This window comes from Narcine bancroftii, chromosome 13 (genome assembly GCF_036971445.1).
Source record: "Narcine bancroftii isolate sNarBan1 chromosome 13, sNarBan1.hap1, whole genome shotgun sequence".
Classification (NCBI taxonomy): Eukaryota; Metazoa; Chordata; class Chondrichthyes; order Torpediniformes; family Narcinidae; genus Narcine; species Narcine bancroftii.
The window spans coordinates 66,966,976-66,990,627 of NC_091481.1; the positions used below are offsets into that span (position 1 = coordinate 66,966,976).

At 39.0% G+C, this 23,652-nt stretch overlaps 1 protein-coding gene and 1 long non-coding RNA gene across 9 annotated transcripts in view; one reads left to right on the plus strand and one right to left on the minus strand.

Annotated features, from left to right (window-relative positions):
- The window catches only part of LOC138748958 (kinesin-like protein KIF18A), an 86,978-nt gene that overhangs the window by 11,490 nt on the left and 51,836 nt on the right, over positions 1-23,652 (plus strand). For 7 of the 8 annotated variants that reach the window (XM_069909922.1, XM_069909925.1, XM_069909926.1 and 4 more), the window contains 7 exons: positions 2,388-2,545; positions 7,755-7,859; positions 10,359-10,469; positions 11,495-11,692; positions 12,755-12,931; positions 15,605-15,679; positions 20,394-20,500. In XM_069909922.1, the coding sequence (XP_069766023.1) occupies positions 2,388-2,545; positions 7,755-7,859; positions 10,359-10,469; positions 11,495-11,692; positions 12,755-12,931; positions 15,605-15,679; positions 20,394-20,500 (931 nt within the window). The remainder of the gene's footprint in view (positions 1-2,387; positions 2,546-7,754; positions 7,860-10,358; positions 10,470-11,494; positions 11,693-12,754; positions 12,932-15,604; positions 15,680-20,393; positions 20,501-23,652) is intronic. The other variant, XM_069909928.1, reaches the window with a different exon arrangement.
- Positions 13,199-23,652, minus strand: part of LOC138748960 (uncharacterized) — a 36,305-nt gene continuing 25,851 nt past the window's right edge. The window contains exons 2-3 of the long non-coding RNA XR_011348335.1: positions 17,271-17,404; positions 13,199-16,615 (exon numbers count right to left, since the gene is read on the minus strand). This is a non-coding gene — a long non-coding RNA (uncharacterized lncRNA). The remainder of the gene's footprint in view (positions 16,616-17,270; positions 17,405-23,652) is intronic.

The window sequence follows — 23,652 nt, forward strand, 5'->3', positions numbered from 1 at the left end:
TTCACTCAACACACAATTTCAAGCAACTGGAAAATTCACTTATCCGGCATCTACCAATTTCCCCATTGGTGCCAGAAACCAGGGCTTTTACTCTATTTTCTGCATTAATTTCAGATATTCAGTATCTGCTGGTTTTTTTAATTTTCATATGCTCTGACAGAGCTATTTCGATGGTTGTCCCTAGGAAAGCAAAGAAGGTCCATTGTATAGCCTGCATTTATTTGTTTATTAGTATGAATCAAAGTTCAGGCATCTCACTTTCAGGACAATATTCAGAAATAAGTGCGACATAAAGAAATTCCACCTTATTTTCATCCCAAGAGCCAGACTGTCATTCAGCACTACAACTACAAACAATTCCATATTCCAAGCTATGCAACAAGGGATGAGCTTCATCACCAAAAAGGTAGTCGACAATTAGCAAATGACTGTGTCAATATGGCCATCTTCCAACCTGAAAAGTGGGCTAATACCAGCAGTTCAAGCAGTTATTACAATTGGTTTATTCTTGGAGCTCCACTGTGAACAAAGTCCCACAACAAAGTTGCAGGAAAGAACTGAAACAAGAAATTAGGGGAGTTAAAAGAGGTTATTCATTCTTGTGTAACAAGAATCTCAAAGCAGTTTGTACATATATTAGGAACAAGAAGGTAACTTGAGAAAGCCTTGATCCACTCAAGGACAAAGGGAGGAATTAATGCTTGTAACCAGAGGGTGTTAGGGCATCAGTCTTCACAAGGAAAAGATGATGGAAAAAGATGAGATTAAGGAAGGCAGATTGATTAAGAAGGAGGTATTGGGTGTCTTGAAAAATATTTGTGTTGATAAATCCCCAGGGCCTGATGAGATCTATCCCAGGATACTGAGGGAAGCAAAGGGGAGAATGCTGAGGCCTTGACAGAGATCTTTCTACTAACTTTAGCCAGGTGCCAGAAGACTGGAGAATACCAAAGTACATTATTGGAGAAGATTCTTTGGGGCAGAATCTTTTCAATTTTGGAAAAGAATGGTCACTATTGCCTTGTGCAGGGTTGGTCCAATCTCACAAATCCGATTGTTTTTTGAGGAAGTGATGAAAATGATTGATGAGTGTGGACAGTGGAGGTTGTCCACGTGGACGAGTATTTTACCAAGTCCTTCATGGAAGGCTGATTTGTAAGATTAAGTCACCTGGAATCCATGGTGAGTTGGTAAATTGGATTCAAAATTGGCATGGCTGTGGAAAACAGGAAAGCAGAAGAGGTATTTTTCTGACTGATCAGTGGTGGGAGTCTGTTGATTGCAATACATATCAATTATTCAGATGAAATGTGTTAAATTGTAGGTGACATCCTTTGGAAGGTCAAATGCAATAGGAAAGTATATGATCAATGGCAGAATCCTTTGGAGAGAACTTTGGGTGTAAGCCCATATCTTCCAAAAGTGGCAGCACAAATAAATGGGGGAATTTTAAAAAAAACAGGCATAAGGCATGTTTGCCTTCATCAGGTGGAACACCAAATATAAAAGTTGGTATGACATGTCAACTGGATAAAACTTCGATTAAGTCACATTTCAAGTATTGTGTTCAGTTCTGATCACCACACTGGAGAAAGGATGTGGATACTTTGGGGAAGGTACAAAGTAGATTCATCAAGATGTTGCCCTGGATTGGAGAGGAGGAGCTACAGGGACAAGTTAGATTGTTTTCTATGGAGAGTGGGAGGCTGAGAGGCCACCTGATAGAAGTTTATAAAATTGAGAGGCATAGATGGGATGGATAGAATCTTTTCTGAGGTTAGAAAAGTCAAATATTAGGGAGCATAGGTTTAAGGTAAGAGTGGAAAAGGAGATTTGCAAGTACATTAGTAACATCTATGAAGCATTTAGACATACACATGAGCAGGGAATAGAAGCATATGAGCGTGTGCAGGCTGATGGGTTGAGTTTAATTCAGTGGTTTTCGAACTTTCTTTCCACTTGCATAGTAATCCCTTACTAATCACAGAGTGCCTTTGGCATAGGGATTACTGAAGATGGTATGCGAGTGGAAAGAAAAAGTTTGAAAACCTCTGGTTTAATTTATCATCATGATCTCTTACACCATGCTGGGCTGAAGGGGCTGTTCCTGGGCTATACGCAATGAAGGAAAACTGCACCAGTGATTATTTGTGGCTTGTAGCTCCAGACTGAAGGTAAATCCTGCAGCTTTCATCTCCAAGACTATCCTTATTGAATAATGATGTAAAATATGAAAATCTCACGTGACAGACCAAAAACCATGCTTCTTCACAATTACCTTTCTCTTGAACTTTTGTAAAGCTCCACTGATGAAAAGGTTTTGTGGCTTGCCATTGTTACTTTGCAATTGTCAGTATATGCTCTCTAATATACATTTAATTTCACAGTCTTTGCCTATGGTGCAACGGGATCTGGGAAGACCCATACAATGTTGGGTGACGTGGATCAACCTGGAGTGATGTATCTCACAATGCTGGAACTCTACAAGAGAATTGACCAAATGAAAGATGAGAAAATTTGTGAAGTTGCTGTCTCGTATTTGGAGGCAAGTTAAAAGCAGATGGTTTTGAAAAGTTAATTTTAAGTATAGCAGGGAACTGTTATTCATTCTTATGTAACATTGTATGATATCTCTTATTTAAATTCCAAGCCCACTAGCTAGTTTCCCGTCAAATGTTTGTATAGCAATGGTACAGACTCAGCAGAGAGATTTTTAGCCAGTGCTGGATTCTCAATTCCACCAGTATAAGCATAAATATTATTGAATTGGCATCTGATCAGATTTGTGAAACAGAATTTCCCATGAAAAGAAGCTATACTGACTATCTCAAATCCATAGCAGACAGAGGGTAGTGGTGAACGACTGTTATTCTGGCTGGAAGCCTATGACCAATGGTGCTCATTTGGAATCTGTGTTTGGACCCATGTTGTTTGTGATATGTAAAAATGAATAAATAGGAGGATGGTTAGTAAGTTTGAAGACTATTAAAAGAATGCCAAGGTTGTGGATTGTGTGAGGGCAATCAAAGAATACAACGAGTTATGGATCAGTTCAAGATATGGTCAGAGAAATGGGAATTGGAGTTTAATCTGGACCAAGTATTAGGAGTTGCACTTTGAGAGGTTAAATGTAAAGGTAATATGAACAGTTAATGGCAGGGCTCTTTAAAACATTGATTTGCAGAGGAATCTGTGGTCCAAGTTCATAGCTCATCAAAAGTGTCCTTGCAAGTAGATAGCATGGTGAAGAAAGTTATGGTATGTTTGGCTATATTGGGCAAGGCATTGAGTATAAAAGTAAGGAAGTCATGTTGGAGCTATATAAAACTTTGGTTAGGCCGCACTTGGAATGTTGCATGCAATTCTGGTCGTCCCATTACTTGAAGGATGTGGAGCCTTTGGAAAGATTATAGAGGAGTTTACCAGGATGTTGCCTGGTTTGGAGTGTACAAGTCATGGAGAGAGTTTGGACAAACTTGGGTTGTTTTCTCTGGAGCATAGGAGGCTGAGGGGCTAACCTGATAGAGATGTATAAAAGAATGAGAGGCATTGATAGGGTAGATGGTCAAAATATTTTCCCTAAGGTGAAAAAGTCAAGCGGAGGAAGTTTCCGGGAGATGTGAGGGGCAAATATTTTGCACAGAGAGAGGTAGGTGCCCGCAACGGGCTGCCAGGAGTAGTGGTGAAAGCATCTACAGGAGGAGCATTTAAGAGGCTTCTCGATAGACATCAGGAGATGGAGGAATTTGTCAGCTGCAAGCAACCTTTACAGAGTTTTAGTTTGATTAAGGCATCATGCTCAGTACAGACATGTGGGCTGAAGGGCCTGTTCTTGTGCTGTACTGTTCTATGTTTTTTAAACATTTATTGGTATGAGGATGGCAATAGTACAGAGAAGAATGGACTGTTGGGTCATGATAAAGGGTTCCAACCTGAATTGTAGACTGACTTTTACTACCTGATTTTCTTCATCAGCTCAATGTTTACTGTGAGGTCTTATTTTGGTTAGAAATTAACTTGCAATAAATCAGCTGTTAAAAGTACACGGTACCTGGTCACCTCCACTACCAATTCTCTCCAAGTCCTTCTATTCACCAGTAGCTACTCGTAATAATATATAAAGAATAAAAGAATATATGACCACTAGAAAATGACGCTGGAGAAATAATAATGGGAGACGAGGGGATACCAGAGGAACTAAATGAGTATTTTGCATCAGTCTTCGCTGTAGAGGATACCAGCAGTGTCCCAGATGTTGAAGGCATGTGAGTGCAGTTACTATTTCAAGGGAGAGGATGCTCAGAATGCTGAATGGTCTGTGGGTGGATAAGTCTCCCAAACCAGATGGATTGCACCTTTGGGTCATGAAAGAGATAGCAGTAGTGATTGTGTAATAGGTAATAATCTTTCAGGAATCAATAGATTTTGGCATGGTCCCATAGAAAATCACAAATGTCATCCCACTATTCAAGAAGGAAGGGAGGCAGCAGAAAGGAAATTATAGGCTGGTTAGCCTGACAACAGTGGTTGGAAGATGTTGGAGTTATTTGTCAAGGGTGACAAATGTACTGAAATTTTTTTGAGGAAGTGACAAGCAGGCTGGATAAGGGAGATGCAGTGGATGTTGTGTATTTGGATTTTCACAAGGTTCATGAGGCTGCTTAACAAGATAAGAGCCTATGGTATAGCTGTGTGCATAGAGAATGGGCTGATGGCATATTCACATTGGCTGTTAGTTGCTACTGGTATTTCACAGGTAAAGGTGTTAGGTCTGGACTGCTTCTGTTTATGTTGTATATTAATTATTTTGATTATTGAATGTACCCAGAAGAACCTGGGAGTCCTGGTGCAGGATAGCCTAAAAGTAAACTTGCATGTTGAGCTGGTGGCGAAGAAGGCAAATGCAATGCTGACATTCATTTCAAGAGGAATAGAATATAAGAGCAGGGATTTGATGTTGAGGCTTTATAAGGCACTGGTGAGACCTCTCAGAGTATTGTGAGCAGTTTTGGGGCTCCTCATTTAAGAAATGGCGTGCTGACATTGGAGAGGGTTCCGAGGAGGTTCATTTGGATAATTCTGGGAATGAAAGGGTCATCGTTTGAGGAGCATTTTATAACTCTTGGCCTGCTTTCATTGAAATTTAAGAGAATGAGGGGAGATCTCTGAAACATTTTGAATGTTAAAAGGCATGGACATAGTACATATAGAAAGGTTGTTGCCCAAGGTGGGAGAGTCTCAGACAAAAGGTACAATTTCAGGATTGAAGGGTATTCTGCTTTGAACAGAAATGCGTAGGAATTTCTTCAGTCGGATGGTGGTAAATCTGTGGGATTTGTTGCCACAGGAGGTTGTGGAGGCCAAATCATTGGGTATATTTAAAACAGATTGATAGGTTCTTGATGAGCCAGGGCATTAACGGTTAAGGGGAGAAGGCTGGGCAGTGAGGCTGAGTGGGAATAATGGATCAAAGTATGATTGAATTGCGGGGCAGACTCAATGGGCTGAATGCCCTATTTCTCCTCCTATGTGATATGTTCTGATTGATATCATTCTGAATATGCCATGCATTAACGTTGGCAGCTGATTATTCAACGTTGTAAATGGGGATGGAATATTGAACCATTCAGTAAGAGATTCACTAAAATTTTATAAAGGTAAGATGTATTCAACCTTTTAGCTTGATTTAATGTTTTTTAAAGACTGGGACATATTAGTACTCTAAAACATATCCACATTTTGAAGCCGTATCAAGTAGACAATATTAGAAAAACACAAATGTTTGTAGCCACTATGGTTGAGGGGAACTCAGCAGGTCAAAAGGTGTAGTTTAAATAGCAAAGGTAAAGATACTTTTTTTTGCTGACGCAAAAACACCAAATTTCATGACTTGTTCGTGACAGTAAATTCTGATTCTGACCTAACCATTGTTTCCTGCTTGACCCCTTCATCGAGGTGTGGACAAAATGTGGGCAGGCGCCCAAACAAAATGGTGAGGGGCAGGGGAGGAGCACAGTCCCACAGTCAGGAGGTAATGGGGGGGTGGGGGTGTAAGGGAGGGAGGAGACACCAGCAAACAAGAAGAGGGGTAATGGCTTTGAGTGGTGAGGGAAGGGAGTGGAGAGCAAGAGGAAAGACAGAGGGATGGGAAAGAGAGGAAGAGTAGGGGAGCAGAAACCAGAGAAATTGACATTAATGGCTTCTGGCTAGAGAGTGCTGAAATGGAAAATTAGATGTTTGCTCCTCCAATTTACAGGTGGTCTTAGTTTGACAGAACATGAGGTCATTGTCAGACATTTCAGTGAGGAAGATATTTCCTGATATTAGCTTCTTGAGGCATTTTGCAAAGATGGTGTTACATAACCATTTTGATATTAGCAATCCTAAAATAATTTGCAATGCAATGAGATTACAGTTGCTGCTGTGATCAATCTATAGTGGTCCAGGATTTTTGACCGGTTTTTGGCAGTTTATTCTGCTTAAAGGCATTTTGTTTTCTGCTTGGGGTTACACCTATTAGCTATGAATCTCAGTGCCACTTCTCCCTCATACTGGCAATCTTACCTATTCCCTCACAGTCCTTCAACCTAAAACATTGGCATACACATTTTGCCAACAGAAATGCTGCTTGACCTACTGGGTTCTTGTAGCATTCTGCTTTGTGTTCCAGATTCCAGCATTTGTAGCTTCTTGACTTGATGAGTATTTGGAAAATATTTGTTGCAAAGTTCCTAATGCTGCAGGATAGCGATCAAGGTTATATTTTTTCATGTTTTTTTAAATGTTTTCACAGAACAATAACCTCCTGTGCATTGCAGTGAATATTATTAATCTTACCACAGAGACTTGGGATGTGGTTTAGCTTCAGCTAATCTTTTGTTCTTGCTTCAGAGGCTTGAATCCATCCTTCACAAATAATTATCAGAAATAAATCTAGTTATTTTCAAACTATTTAGCTTGGTTGAAAAAAATGGTAGTAAGAATTTTAGTGCTATTTTTCACTTTTCTTTTTTCTTGGTTCTTATTCATTGTTGCTAATTACAGTAAAACCCCTGATATTCGGCATCTATGTGAATGGGTAGATGCTGGATGTTTATTTTCTGGTTGCTTGAAACCTACTCTTACAATGCCAAACTAATACATCTGTGTTAAGAATAAACAGTTTAAAAATACAAAAGACAAAAGTACTATACTGTATAGACAGAACAAACTTCACTTGCATGAATATATAAACCTTAAAGCATTTTATTTTCGTCACATTCTTTGAAAATATTTAACCATTGCTGCATCGGCAGGTTCCTTCACAGAACCGCCGGAAAGATGAACAATAACATAATTAACCCCCTCCTCCCCCATGTTTATAAAAAGTCTCTGACCAGCACTACTCTTACTAAGCAAGGGTAAGGAGACACTTTAAGAGAGTCTTTCTACCCCCCACCAACGGCAAACGGCATCAACCAGCTCTTCATCCTGGGTGACGCTATTGCTGTTTTACACAACTTTATTCAAACGGCGGTCATGAGCAAAGCACGACCAAGGCCCTCCACTGGCTGAATATTTCCTCCTATCTTCACTGTGTTACTTCAGAGAACATTACTTTTACAATTTTAAACTTGAGTATTTTTTATTATTCTTGTATATTATATTTTATCTATATTTCCTCTTTTTTTTTGCCGGTTGCTTGAGGTGGCTGGTTGCTTGAATTCCAGGTACCAGGGATTTACTGTATATTATATTTTTTTCCACGTTGTCAGGTATACAATGAACAGATTCAAGACCTGCTTGAACCTAAAGGATCACTTGCTGTGAGAGAGGATCCTCAGAAAGGAACAGTTATTCAGAGGCTAAGCTTCCATCAGGTGGGAGATACATTCACCCTGATATTCTTGTGTGCTGGTATTGCTAATTATTATTGCACTACTGCCTAAAGAAATCTCTTGGTGCCTGCCACATTGACCACCGCCAGTGGGCTGATATCGCCTCAAACCGTGCATCTTGGCGCCTCACAGTTTGGCGGGCAGCAACCTCCTTTGAAGAAGACCGCAGAGCCCACCTCACTGACAAAAGGCAAAGGAGGAAAAACCCAACACCCAACCCCAACCAACCAATTTTCCCCTGCAACCGCTGCAACCGTGTCTGCCTGTCCCGCATCGGACTTGTCAGCCACAAACGAGCCTGCAGCTGACGTGGACATTTAACCCCTCCATAAATCTTCGTCCGCGAAGCCAAGCCAAAGAAAGAAGACTGTTAGATAGTATCAGTCTAATTGATGGTTAATGGAAATTGAATATTACGATGTATGTCGGTATTTTAAAATGTCACCCCAATAACCAGGGGACATCTTGTACGCTGAGTATAAAATCCAAACCTTAATATCTTGTGGTTTAGAGTGTCCCCTTGGCGATGGACAACAGTATAAAACACTCGTATAACTCCCTTGGTCCTACCACTAAAGATTTTTCGACTGAAACTTGCATTTGGGAAGCTGGATTAATAGTAGTGTTATATTAAAACAGTAAAAATGTATTATGCCTAACTTACAATAAAATAAAATAACAACACAGCAAATGAAGCTAGCATCAGCTGATGAACAGTAAACAGGGACCCATGGTGTGTTCTGTTTACACTGCCTTGTCAGTGTACTTTTTGTCAACATTTCTAATATATTAAAGTATAATATACGTAAGAAAATAAATAAATCAATTTCAAGTAAATGGTAAAATTACTCGACTCGGTGTTTGTAACAGATGCCTAAATGAGGCCACTAGTATTCACATAATTGTGGGTAATTGAGAGTATTTTGCCATTACTTAAAATGAATTGGCTAAATTTTAAATAACCAAGACTGTGTTGCTTAGTAGTGTTAGGATGGTTGGTAAAGGACTAGACGGGATAGTCTTATACAACGAGTATAGGTCAAAGCTGACATTTTAAGTGGAAATTTTGGGGGTTGTCTTATACACCCAGTCGCTTTATACACTGGTATGTGCAGTAATTAATCTTAAAATGAAAATATTTTATTGTATGTCAGGAGATTTGCAGGTATTATTAAGTTATCAAGTAATGCTTTCTAAGAATTTGCAGAACAAATTTAATTGAGGATTGCTTTTGTATTTTTACAAAGTATAAGGAATGACATGGGGTTACAAAGATGACATAGAATCAATTCTTACCTGGAAGGTCAGAGAAATGCATATGTTATATGACTTACTCTGCCATGCTAATGGCTGAACCTGGATTAGATCGTACCTTGAAAATTTCTTGTCTCTATCTTATTGGAGGAAGTGCAAGAAGATTTACAGGAAAGAGAGTGGAATTTATCTTGTCAGAGTATGTGCAGAAGCTGAACCTGGGTCTTCAGGTGATGCCATAGTGAGAGTGATGGGGACCAAAGATTTTGCCACCTGGTGATGTCTGGGATCTTTACTTGTTACTACTGGGGGCTGGAAGATTAATTGGATGGCTGTGGTTGCAACCAAGCAAAGGAAATCTAACTGAACAATATATTGATAACTGACAAAGGTCAAATCTTCAAGAGTTTTATTCAGTTTGATCAGGACAATTATTGAGGGTGGCATGATTAGCGTAGCTGGTGGTGCAAAGCTGTTACAGCACCAGTGAATTGGGTTTGTATCCCGCGCTGTCTGTAAGGAGCTTGTACATTCTCCCCATGTCTGTGTGGGATTCCTCCGGGTGCTCCGTTTTCCTCCCACCATTCAAAAGGCACTGGGTGTAATTAGGTGGCACGGACTCATGGGCCGAAATGGGGCAGAAATTTGGAGAAATTTAAACATGGAATTAAAGGAAAGATATAATAGATCTGAGAGCTGACAACACTCAGACTGGAGACAGATGTTTGGTGATTAAGTAATTTGGAAGGATTGAAGGGTTGAAAGTAAACTTTTGAGAAGAGTTGTTGACAGGATTTGAAAAGCAAAGGAGCCAAGAAGGTTGATGGGAGTTTGTTATTAAGGGCCAGAAAATTGATTTCTGTTATCCTACTTAACAACTGGGACTTGAATTATTTTTATTTATTTCTTTTTGATTAGAAACATTTTCCGAGTGTTTACTATTTTTGGCAAAATAGACGATTTTGAAGAATTAAAAGGATCCAGGCAAATGCGTCAACTTTGGTTTTGATAATGTATTGGCTAAGACAATACCTAGATCTCATAAATGATTATATTAACAAAAACTTTGTTTTATTCTTGTCAACATCCATTCAAGCAATAACACTAAATTTCTGGTCTGATAACTGATAAATAATAGTGTGCCCTTTTCTAAAAGTGAAAGAAACGAAGTTTATTGAATTTAAAAGTTCACTTTTCCCCGTTTTTTTTTTAATCTCTGTCATTCAGCCCAAAACTGCCAAGGAACTTCTGGAGATGTTGGAAAATGGAAACCAGAACAGGACCCAGCATCCCACTGATGCCAATGCCACGTCCTCACGATCCCATGCTGTATTTCAGGTCGAAAGGAATGAAGCCAAACTCTCGGGATTAAAAAGCTTTTGTAGGAGTACACTGTATATGCTGACAAATAGGACGATCGTCGAAAGTTAAAAATTCATCTTAAAATCTTGGTCGTCCTATTCGCCGGGTCTAAAATCCAAACTTTGACAGAGGAGTCTCAGCATATCGCTGCCATCCTCCCACCAGTTCCGACGCAATCTCATGCACACCTTGTTAATTATCAGCGAAGTCTCCACGCTTGTCCATGGGGGTCCAACCATCTAGTCTGACTTCCATCAGCTCTGTACAGGCTTTAAATGGCCTTTGCAGAAGCCGATGGTGGTTTACTTTAAAACATTCAAATAAAATGAAAACCTTTACGTGGTCATTTGTTATTTAAAATATTATGATTTGCTTTTAACTGCATCTATTGGTCTGTGGTAAGTGCCAGATTTTGGGGGGGGAGGGGGGCAAAGGTGCCATCTGATACAAAGAGTATCGCTCAAAACCTACATTTTAGATGTAAATTACGGGGTTCATCATCCTATACAGAGTCACCCTATATGCCAGCATATACTGTTATGTGTACAACTGGAATTGGGTGCATGTTCATTTCATGATTGTAAATTAATCTAGTTTGCTTTTACAATACTTGCATCCATACATAAAGCATCATGGTCAAGAGCCCTATTAGGTTGACGTTAAATGCTTATCAAATTTCACAGAAAACTTGATTCTACTCTACTTTCTCTTGCAGATTGAACAATAAGCTCAAAAGGGGAAAGCCAAAATTACGAGAATAGTACGAAAGTATTTTGAGCAAAGAAAATTATTATTGTCAAGATGTAGTGGTGACCTAAAAAACTAGTGCCAGCCCTAATTGGAGAAGTTAATATTTTTAGTGCAATTTATTATGTTAAAGAACAAATTCTGTTCACCATGACCTGGCGGTGAAACTGCTGAGGAAGCAAGTACTGTTATTGGAACATTTAATCAAGCCATCTTATCACGTGTAATTGATGTATTCTCTCATTGTAAAACAGGTCCACGTAAAACAACAAGATCGCATTGCTAGCATCAGCAAGAATCTGCGGGTGGCCAAGATGTGCTTGATTGACTTGGCTGGATCAGAACGCGTCACTGCAACCAAGGCCCAAGGAGCACGGTTCAGAGAAGGAGCAAACATAAACCGCTCACTGCTTGCATTGGGAAATGTGATTAACGCACTGGCAGATGGCAAAGTAAGACACTTTCTATCTTTCAAGCAGTAAGAAAACATTTTATTTAAAACAAAATTTGTCACACATGTTTCCACCTCTCTACAATCCCAGTCCAGATTCAATTTATTGTGATACACAAAAAATATTTCTTTGGTTTGCTCTGCAAAGTTGAGCAAAAAGTAACCAACAAATCCAGCACCATCATTAAAATGGAAGCAAAGAGAATTCCTGTCTTTGAGCTGTAGAAAGTACAGCTTCTCTCATTTCTACCATGTAATTACATGCTGGACAAGTTCTCTTTGAACTGTGTTCCTTTCAGAATGGTGGCAGAATCCCTGCTGAAAATAGTCACAGTTCTATTACTTTGTGCATAAATGAGATACAGGTCCGAATTTAAAAAAAAATTGGCATTACTCAGGCCGCTATGACTCTCTATGTATATAGCAGAGACGATCGTGCTCCTTCAGGACTGTTCTGTGTGTGTCTCCCAGATCACAGCGGCCATGCTGAAACATTATTATGCAGGAGCAAGTCTCCTGTCTATTCATTTGCTGGAGGATGCCACAAGGCTGAATAAATTCATGAAAAGAGAGTTTATTGTCAGATATACAAATAAAATGTATAAATGCACTGAAATCATTACTTGTTGCGGCCACAGAGACGTGATCAATAGAATGAAAGAACTTTCCATCATGTACCGTGAGACAGAAAAAGAGATGGTAAATATAAAAGGAGAGATAATAAATATTCTCAGTTGCAGTTGGTGTATTTTTAAAAAGAGTGAGATTTCAATGGTATCGATGATTAAGAGTCAAAACCCATTCTAGTGGATATCAGATCAAACCGACCCAACTTGTGTCAGTATTTCAAAGCATTAAAACTGTGTAAGGATTAGAATCAATGTAGTGATTCACTAGTTTTATTCTGAGGATAACCCCCTCAACCCATGAGGAGATTGAACAGAATGCTTAATTGTTCTTAAGACATTCACCATATTTCACGTTGCTTTTGCAGAGGCATTTGGATTGAAAATTCCCTGGAAGTTTCTAATTGATGTTGGTGCTTGTTCATTTACCTATTTAGGGTAAAAAGTCCCACATCCCTTATCGAGATAGCAAGCTGACCCGCCTTCTTAAGGACTCATTGGGGGGCAACTGTCAGACAGTGATGATTGCAACTGTGAGCCCTTCAGCCAGTAGCTACGAAGATACATATAACACCTTAAAATATGCAAACCGTGCTAAGGATATCAAATCCTCGGTAAGTACATCTCATAATGCTAAAAATGCAAAATTATTTTTTTTGTTTTGTCATTTTCTATCAATCCTGAGAGAATTAATGAAAATGTAAGAGCATCTATATTTTTTTTTTTTTTAAATTTTTTATTTTTCACACCATAAATCACAATAGCCATGATAGACACTTTTTCTTTTCCACACATTTACAGTGACTTTTTCTCCCCCCCCCACCCCTCCTCCCAAGCCACCCCCCCATCCCCCCCCCCTCTCATCCATTTTAGTTATACAATCTAGGTTGCATTAATTCAGTTAGACAATGTTGTCATTCAACAAAAATACACCAGAAATTCTACTGAGTCCATTCTTTTCTTCTCTTCTCCTTCCATCAACTTAGGTAATGTTTGTTCCCGGTAGGTTTTCGCTATTGTATTTAATGTAAGGCTCCCATACTTGTTCGAATATTTCAATATTATTTCTTAAACTATATGTTATTTTTTCTAATGGAATACATTTATTCATTTCTATATACCATTGTTGTATTTTCAAATTATCTTCCAATTTCCAGGTTGACATAATACATTTTTTTGCTACAGCTAGGGCTATCTTAACAAATCTTTTTTGTGCATCCTCCAAGTCAATTCCAAATTCTTTATTTTTTATGTTACTTAGGAGAAAGATCTCTGGATTCTTTGGTATATTGTTTTCTGTTATTTTATTTAATATCTGATTGAGATCATCCCAAAATTTTTCTACTCTCTCACATGTCCAGATTGCATGAATTGTTGTTCCCCTTTCTTTTTTACATCGAAAACATCTATCAGATACTGTTGGGTCCCATTTATTTAACTTTTGCGGTGTAATGTATAGTCTGTGTAACCAATTATATTGTATCATACGCAGCCTCGTATTTATTGTATTTCTCATCGTTCCAGAGCATAACTTCTCCCATGTTTTAAGAGCATCTATATTGATGATATTTTTGTAATATCACCTTCATTCTTGGATCTAGCTTTGAGCCCACATTTATAAAGGGCAACTCAAAAAATGAGGATGGAATAATCCTTTCAATTATTCAATTCTATCTGCAGCAATAATGTAAGGCACTAGTTCATGTCTGATTCCCATGGGTCAGATCTAAAAGATGAAGGCTCCTGGGATCCACAAAGACTTTGTAGATTGTATTCCAAATCAACCGAGCAAGATCTTGGATAATGGAGGAGAGCTGTTATTGGGTTTTTTTTTAGACATACGAGCCCATGCCACCCAATTCGTTTAAACGGTGGAAGGAAACCAGAGTTCCCAGGGACATGGGAAAAACTTAAAAATTCCCTACAGTGAGCTCGGGATTTGAACCCTGATCCTGATCGCTGGCACTGTAACGGCGTTACGCTAACCACTACACCAACTGTGCTGCCCAATGTTCTGTGCAGGGATCAGTGCTGGGACCTCTGCTTGTGAAATATAAATGGTTTGAATGAAAAATGTAGGCGGGCTCAGTGAGTTTGCAGGAAAATGTAGCAATTGGCAGAGTTGTGGAGATTGAGAAAGGTTGACAAAAGATGCAGCAGAATATCAATCAGTAGGTGGAGAGATGGTCGGTGGAGTTTAATTTGGACAAATGTTAGGTATTGTGAGCCTGGTGGAAGCCAATTCAAGAAACATTTAGACAGACGAATGTAAAACATGGAATGGAGAGCTATAAACCTTGTGCGAGCAGATAAAATTAATTTAAATTAGGATCATGGTCAGCGCAGACATGGTGGGTTGAGCATCCTGTTTTATATATTGTTCTATGAACTACGTAAAATTATTCTCAGTGGTGCAGTTAAGGACGAGCTGGAGCACTGTTTTCCTCCTTCCAGACAACAACTTGAGCAGTCTTCTCTAGTTTAGCCCTGCACCAGTTAAATTTTTGGCTAAGTGCTGAGATGTACTTCATAAAAGAAAGTAAATATGAAACAAAAAAAAATAACCAAAAGAATTCATTGGGGCATTTTTGAGTGAGATCTGGTATATGAATTGCTGGGAATGGGAAATATGCTGGTGCAGTTGAGACATGCTTTAATGAAGTTAAGGTTGAACTGCATTGTAAAGAGCCGACAGCTTAACTACTAACCTGAGGCGTGCGTGATATGCAATACACCTGATGTTCCCTCTGTACAGAGAAGAAAAGAATTGTTTTAATCCCCAGCTTTGTGATCCATTAACTTACTGAATGGCAAGCAGAATAAGGCGTTCCTTCTTTTCAGAGCAGTAATTTACAGTGATTGAATGTTAAATCCATTTTCAATCATGAAATCTAGAATTTGCGGAACAGATTCTTCTGTATGAAAATGGAAAAACAAGCAATTTGGGATTTATTTAATCTGACACACTCCTGAAGACAAATTGCCATTTTCACAAATTGAAAGTAAATGCCAGAATAGAGTTAATTGAACTTTCAAAGAGGAAGAGAGGGGTAAGTTCACTCCAAAAATGTTTCTGGCATTACTTAATCGATTGCACATTTGTAGTGTTTTTGTTATTTTTCTGCTTGAGTTTGATTATTTCAACATGGACTCAGTTTTAAGCATTGCTAATCATGATTTTTCTTTGCGACTATTTCTCCTGTGAAACCTGCAGGGTTCCTGAGCTTAATGCGAATGGGAGAAAAATACAATTATATATAGATAATGATCTTGTGTTTCCCTTCCAGCTGAAAAGTAATATTGTGAGCTTGGACTGTCATATAAGTAAATATGCAGCCATATGCGAGGAGCTACGGAGGGAGGCAAGTGCTTTCTTTTAATTACTCGGAAATCCTAAATGGGCAATTGTCGATTAAGCAGTTCAGAATTTGATTATTAGAATATTCAAATCCACAAGTGAAGAGCAGTGAGGCCAAAGTTGCACAAGTCCAATCTTTGTATCTTTTTGCCCACAGTGAATTGTTGACTACAATAAAAATCCCCTGTATCTGGCATCTTACAGGCATGGTGGATATGTGAATTTTTCGGTTGCCTGAGACACTCTTACAATGCCTAACTAATACACCTGCATTAAGAATAAAGAGGGTTTCTTCCCCTCACCTACTCATCAGTGGCTGAAAGATATTATGTTTTGTTTGTTTAGAAAAGATTGGATATTCAACCAATAATTCGAGCATAAGTTTCCAAATGTTGTGGGGACCATTTTTGAATACAATTATGTATTATGAGAAGCAGTTATCAATTTGATAATTATGTTCTTTGTCATTTATGTTGTCAATGTACATATGCACTAAAATTCTTGCTACAGCTGAACAGGTACTTTACAAAGGATTTTAAAAAAAAACCCACAATAGTATGCATTAAATTAAAAAGAGAAACTACAAAAATAGATCATGAATATTCAGTTACCATGACGCAAACTTTTTTTTTAAAAGAGGCATTACCAAGGTGCAGGCCTGCCTTTTTGTGGGGTTGGAGTAGTCCATCATGAGTGTGGCAAGGGGAGTTCAAAAGCCAGCATCAGGGAAAAAACTTCTTGAACTTGAGTGATGTTGGTCTTCAGGCATGTGTACCTTCTTCCCAAAGGTAGCAGCAAGAAATGGTCACCAGGCTGATGGGGTTCTTTTATTAATTAATTTTCAAGTCTTTCCAAAGCCTAATACATTAAAACCACTGATGTCCAGCACCTATGGGGATTGATAGATGTTGAATATGTGAGCTTTCCAGTTGCTTTACACCTGCATAAAGAATAAACCGTATAAAACACAAAAAAGACAGTGCAAAATGCAAAGTAATTTGAAAATGAAATCAGTATTGTAGTCCTTAATTATTTAAAGTTCACTTTAATCGGGTCATTCCTGTAACTTTCAAAATTTAAGTTCGAGCCCTGGTTGCTGATGCAGTAACAGAGTTGCACTAACGGCTACACTAACTGTGCGACATCATAATGAACCTCCCACCACCCAAGTTTGCAGATAGAGCCTTACTAATATATCTGTAAATAATAATAATATACTAATAAAAATAAGGACTCCTACTAAACAGGGATAGGAAGACCCTTTAAGAGAGTCACCCCAAAGGCAAGCGGCACCAACCAGTTCTTCATCCTGGGCGAAGCCATTGCTGTTTCAAACAGCTGCTATGAGCGAGCAAAACATGAACGAGACACCCCGCTGGCTGAATATTTGCTCTCATCTTCACCAAAAGTTTATGTGTTACTTCAGAGAACATTTACTTTGCAATTTTATTTATTTCCCTCTTTTTTTTTTGCTGATTGCTTGAAGTCCGTCCAGGAAACAAGGATTTTACTCTATATCATCCAGCATATAGGGAGGCTGAGAGGAGGTGGACGTTCAAACTAAGCCTTGTACTGGCACAAACTGAAGTACTTACCAGATGCATTGTGCATGAACCTGATTGTAGACAGTTGTCTTTATTATCCCACAACAATCACTTTTAGGACCAGTGCTCTTTACAGTCTTCATGAATTTACTGGACGTATGTGCAAGAATATAAAGTATGCAAGACTGTAAAAAAAAAAAAAAAAAAATGCAAAACTAGTACCATCAAATCTTTTGAGTACTGGGGGAATAGGTCATTACTTCGAAAGGTGCAGTATAATGCATTTAGGTTAATCCAATGTTAAATATACATCCACCTTAAAGATAATGGAAGAAAAAGATCCAGCTGTCATCATCTCTAGATAAATACAATGAATCCATAACTGAAGCATATAAAGAATTTGGTTGTATTCACCATAAAACAAAGCATACCATTTGTCTGTGATCAGAATGATACTACTTTTCCATTAACCGCACATTTTACATTTCTTTCACCTACTTTCCTTGTCCTCTCTTTTGTTAACCCATCAACCAACCGCACCCCATTCCCTTTCCCCATCCCCGTCAAACCACCTCCACAAGTCCTGCCCATAAATTAAAAATTAACTTGTTGAATAGTGAAATCTGAAGAAGTGTTAAGAAAATAATTATAAATATCAGTGTTTTGTCCAATTTAAATATCATGGTACATTGCAGTTTTAGTTTTGAAAAGGGAAATTATGGCCAATTTTTAGCTCTAGTATAAAACTTTACAACTTCTGAATATTTGATGAATTTCCTCATGCAAGATTAATTGCCGCTCATTATTCTTCCTCCATCTGCCATAAAGATGTTCCCTCCTTTGGTGAGGCATATATTCCTCCCTTCATTAGAAATTGGGCATTTTCACTGCAACTTCCTACAGGGAAAGTTCTTGATTCACATTTCTGTAAGATGGATCCAAAATGGCAGTGCGGGTGTAGCCTGCAGACCGGGTGCTGCAGGATCTGTCCCAAGTAGGCACCATGCATAACCTTTGACTGGATGAGGATAGATACTAGAACACAAGGATTTGGATGTTGAAATTTGGGGAACGCCAAGCAAGACCAGACATCCGAAAAAGGCCGCAAAGTGTTCAGACTCGACAGCTGTGAGATGGAGCTTACTTGGAGGAATCGATGGCTGAGGGAATCAAGGCCTCTTAGGGCAATGTGACCTTCAGTCTTTAGCGCCGGAGTTGATGTTGCCTGTTGCCAGGGTCATGGAGATGGCGTGGCGGAGTGTCTGACACCCAAGATGTCTGGACTGGCAGAGTCATGGGTCTGGTTTGGGGGTCCTGAAGATCCATGTCCAGGATTGCTGGGGCTTCATGGTGGACGGAACTGTGTCTTCGACCTCGAGAGGGAGCGAACTGTGACACGGTTTCCCTTTTAAAAAGCTGACAGCTGGCAGAGTCCAGCAGATGTTGATAAACCTGGCCTTGATGGCAGCACAGTAGCTAGCCCACAGCAGCCTCTTCGGATCGGGTGAGCGGTCTTTTCAATTGTGTTAGCGGACATTTTAACATCCAAGGATATATTTCGACCTGTCTCTTCTCTAACCATAGCCCAGCCTCTAAATATCAATGTATTGTGGCACTGTTTTTTTTTAAAAAAAAACATTTTAAGTAGTTTGTGTTTAATTTGGAACTTATTTTTGAAATGTTTTATTGCTCTGCGGGGATACTGTGGCAGCTAAGGTCCAAGATGGCAGCACAGCAGTTGCTTGCAGCGGCCTATTCAGAATCTGGTGCTTCTGCTCCTATGCTGTTTGTAGTTATGTTGTTTATATGCAGCACCACGGGTTCAGGGAAACACTTTTTTTCTTAAAACGACGAATAAAGTCTACTACTACGACTACTATTGTATCTAAATTTTGGAGAGCTTTGTCACTTTATCTGGTAATGTGTAATGGTAGCAAGTTCTAATTGGCTGATTATGCTGTTTTCTTGTTTCTTTGTGCTTGGACTATTATGTTTTCATTCTCCTTCTCCAACTTTTCAGTGCAAGCTCTAGTTTATAATTAGGATCTGCCAAATTACTGGTGATGTTCCTGTGCTTAAAAAGAGCAGCAGGTTGCTCAGACATGAACTATTCTGAATGTCTTGATCTGTTTTGAATTTGTTATTTAAAACGGGGTCAGGTTTTATTTCAGCTGCTTGTTCCTCTCTCCCCATCGAGAAAAGCTATTGTATGTAAAACCCTTGTCCAAAGGTTAAACTGAACAGATGAAATGGAATCACCTTTCAGGCTTTGGGTTCTTCGTTGGGAGGTGTGCTCCTCTGTTAACTTTAAAGTACAGTAAAATCCCTGGTAACCGGCAGCCTCAATCACCCAACAAAAAAAAGGAGGGGGAGGAACTACAGATGCAGCAGTGGTTAAATGTTCAAAGAATGTGACTGAAAATAAAGTAGAATGGTTTAAGGTTTATCTATTTTATGCAAATGAAGTTTGTTCAGTACAAGTACAGCAACATAATTTTGTCTTTTGGTTTTTTTTAAAGTGTTCTTAATGCAGATGTATTAGTTAAGCATTGTAAGTCTCAAGCAACCAGAAAACACTCTTATCCAGCATCTATCAATCCCCATAGGTGCCAGATACCAGAGGTGTACTGTAATATCATACTCTTCCTGCTATCCAGAGCACTGCTGATTAGAAATGGCTTTTGTAAAGAAATTGTAAATTAAAATATCTGCTCTTAAATATTTTATTTACTAAGATTTTGTGGAGTAAATTGATGTGCTGTAAAGGCCGTGAGGGAGATTGTTTCAGTCTCAGTGCATCTTAGTTGAGGTGCTAGTACCAGGCAAACAATAATCTCAATCATCCAGGAGATTAGCTTTTTCATGCTGTTGTTGGACCAAACAAGATTTTGTTTTCTTCCTTGGTCATGTCAGCGTTAAAATTAGGCACAGCTCAAACTAGATGTTCTGCTCTTCAGTCCTGCTGTCATTTATTATATCCTTTTTGAATTGAGAAACCCCAGTTCTGGGGTGTGCCTGAGGAAAGAGGGAGGGAGAAATTATGTGTGGCTGCCCTCTGGAATTTTGTTTCGAACATTGAAGACTGGGCAGTAACAAATTCCTCGGTGATTAGCCACAACCAAATGGAGTTGAATGGACAGTGACAGACTCTTTTGGAATCTCCTTTATCTGCAGGTCACGCAACTGAAAGAAAAGCTCAAGGCCTATGAAGAAGGGAGGTGCGCCATGACTAGGAATGACCCAAGAGCAGGCCAAGCGGTGATATCCCTCCAACAACAAGGGTAGGATGCCTGGTTTCATTCAAATATGACCATATCAAAGCAATTGGACAGATTGGTTTTAAAGATTGCTTCAGGTCGTAATAGTCGTTGATTTAAAGCTAGTTGAGTGTTACTTATTCCATGAAAAGCTAATAGTCCTATTAATTTATGTAATGCTGGGGTAATTCAAGAACAATGTAACTCAAAGCAGCTACATGCTAATTGCTATTGCAAAGAAGACTCTTGAGAGGAATCTACTCAATTAGATGTGTTCATAATTAGATTTAACTTCATGAAATTAAATTATACATATAATTATTGCATTAAACTCTAGTCATCCCACAGACCATTGCACATTTGTAGCATAGATTGATTTGAGCACCAATGATTCTTTACACTATTGGCTGTCATATGTCTTTTGATTTGGTTTAATGCACGTGTGACAAGAACCTAAATTAAAAACACACAAAAATTCTGGAGCAACTCAGCCAGTCTTGCAGCATCCATAAGAGGTAAAGCTGGTTCAGTAGCACTTCCTCAAAGAATAAACAAAAAAACAGGAGGACATCTGAAGAATGGCTGGGGGAGGAGTCCAGATCAACAGCTAAAAGGTGTTAATTATGATGAGAGGAAAGGTGAAAAATGAAATGTTGGTAATATCTCTTTACTTCCTATGGACGCTACTGTGGTGCAGCAACTGATATCCAAGAACATGGATAATGTAGAACTGTAGGACCGTATTTATTGTACATAAAATACCTGGTCCATGGTGACCATGATTCCCATCCATAGTAATCCCCACAATAGAACCAAGTCTCTCTTTTCCTATCCCTATCCAAATGCCTTTTTAATGTGATTATATCTGCTTCCACCATTGCCTCTACCATATCCTCTGGATAAACTTATCTTTCAGATCTTGTTTACATTTCTCCTCTTTTACCTTAAACCTATAGCCTCTAGTTTTTGACAACACTGCTTTGGAAAGAAAACTCTGACTATCTGTCCTTTCTATGCTGCTCATAACTTCTGTAAATTCATCTTCACATTCCTACCTATCATATTTACAAAGGCAGTTGGAGATGCCCAATTAAGTTCTAGCTCAGCCTGCATATCATGCATCAAGTTTGAGGAGAGCCAATATAGACTGTTAGAAATCTGAAGGAGGGACACAGAAATTTGATTCCACAGTATGTTTTAGTTGATTGAGAAAGTGATTTATTGTACATAAAATACCTTGTTTGGGCTGTTTATACATTATAAAGTTCAACATTATATTGAAGCTTCTTAATACATTGGCTAAGTTACAGATAAATTATTAAGTCCTATGTATGGTAACAGAGAGGTTAAGTTACTGGACTAATATCCAGAGGCCAAATCTGTTGGCATGACAGAATCCCATCATTTAAACAGAGGAATTTAAATTCAACCAATTGAATAAATCTAGAATTAAAAGCAGATATTGGAAAATCTAATGTTACTTTACCTCGTCTTTTCTGAGAGGTTGGCGAATCTGGAATTCTCTGGCCCATGGGTAAAGGAGGCCAGATCATGAGATATATTTAAGATGGAGATAGATAAATATTTGAAAGATCAAGGAATTAAGGGCTATGAACAAATGGTACAGAAGAGGTGTGGAGCCCAACGTAGATCAGGTTGAGGGGCTCTGGCCATCCTTGCTCCTGTTTTTGAGTGTGTTCATCTAATGTTAGTCTAGAACCACCAATATGGTTTATTCTTACCTATTTTGTTCATAAGGCAAAATGACAACAGACGCCATCCATATCTCAGGAGCAAACAAAGAAATTAGGACACCATAGTATAGGAAAGACATGGAAGGCCGTGAGAGGATGTAGAGTGATTCTAGAGTAGTTGCTTTTGAACAAGGAAGGTTTGGAAATTTGACAGAGGTATACAAAATCTCAGTCATCGAGGGCTACATTGTGGAAACAGGTCGTCCAGCCCTCTGTCACTGTCAAAAATTATGTGAAATTCGTGGCTGAAAATAAATGTCCTTTCCTTTACTAACTGAAGCATCGGCGACAAGAGCAGAAAGGTTATACGGAACTGCATAAACAGTGGGGGAAACCACTGTGGCTGCATACAAATCTGGCATCACTGTGCGGGGATGATGTAATGTAAGTCAAGAGGAGGTTGATGAGGATTTACCAAGAGAATTTCAACCATTAAGGATGATGAAATAAATTTAGTTATTTTTTTAGAACAGTGAAGCTGAAGAGAAATTTAATTGAAAGCCCGAAATGGAAATCAAGAATGCATTTCACTTAGAAGAAAGTAACGGGAAGCAAATATTTAATCCAATTGGTGGAAAGACTAGAGTTTTCAGATCTATTGGCAGAGTACATACATGACATTACATACAACCGTGAGATTCTTTCTTCCTGTGGACATGGCAGAATTACCACTAATTGGTAGTGCAAAAAATAAACTGTACACAGTGTAAACATGTAAGCAAAGAACTGTAAACAGATAGCGAATGTAAACAAACTGCAATACAGAGAGAACAAAAAGAAAATCAATAAAGTGCACAAGTAAGAGTCCTTAAATGAGTCTCTGATTGAGTTTGTCATTGAGGAATCTAATGGTGGAGGGGCATCAGCGAGAACAGAGTGCGTACTGGGGGGTGTGGATCCTTGATGATTGCTGCTGCTCTCTGATGGCAACGTTCCCTGTAGATGTACTCAATAGTTGGAATGGTTTTGCCTGTGATGACCTGGGCTTTGTTTACTATGTTTTGGAGGGCTTTAAGCTCGGGGTATTGGTGTCCCCATACCAGACCATGATGCAGCCAGTCAGCATACTTTCCACCACACTTCTATAGAAATTTGGCAGGGTTTCTGGTGTCATACCAAACCTCCACAAACTCCTGAGGAAGTAGAGGCGCTGATGTGCTTTCTTCACGATGCCATTGGTGTGTTGGTCCAATTCTCTGAGACAGTGACTCCCAAGAGCTTAAATTTGCTCACCCTCTCCACCTCTGATCCCCCAATGATCACTGGATAAAATACCTCTGGCTTTCCTTTTGTCAATAATCAGCTCCTCAGTTTTGGTGACATTGAGTACAAGATTGTTTTTGGTGCACCATTCAGCCAAGTTTTCAATCTCCATCCAGTATGTTGACTCATTCCCTTCCTTTATACAACCCACTACCATGA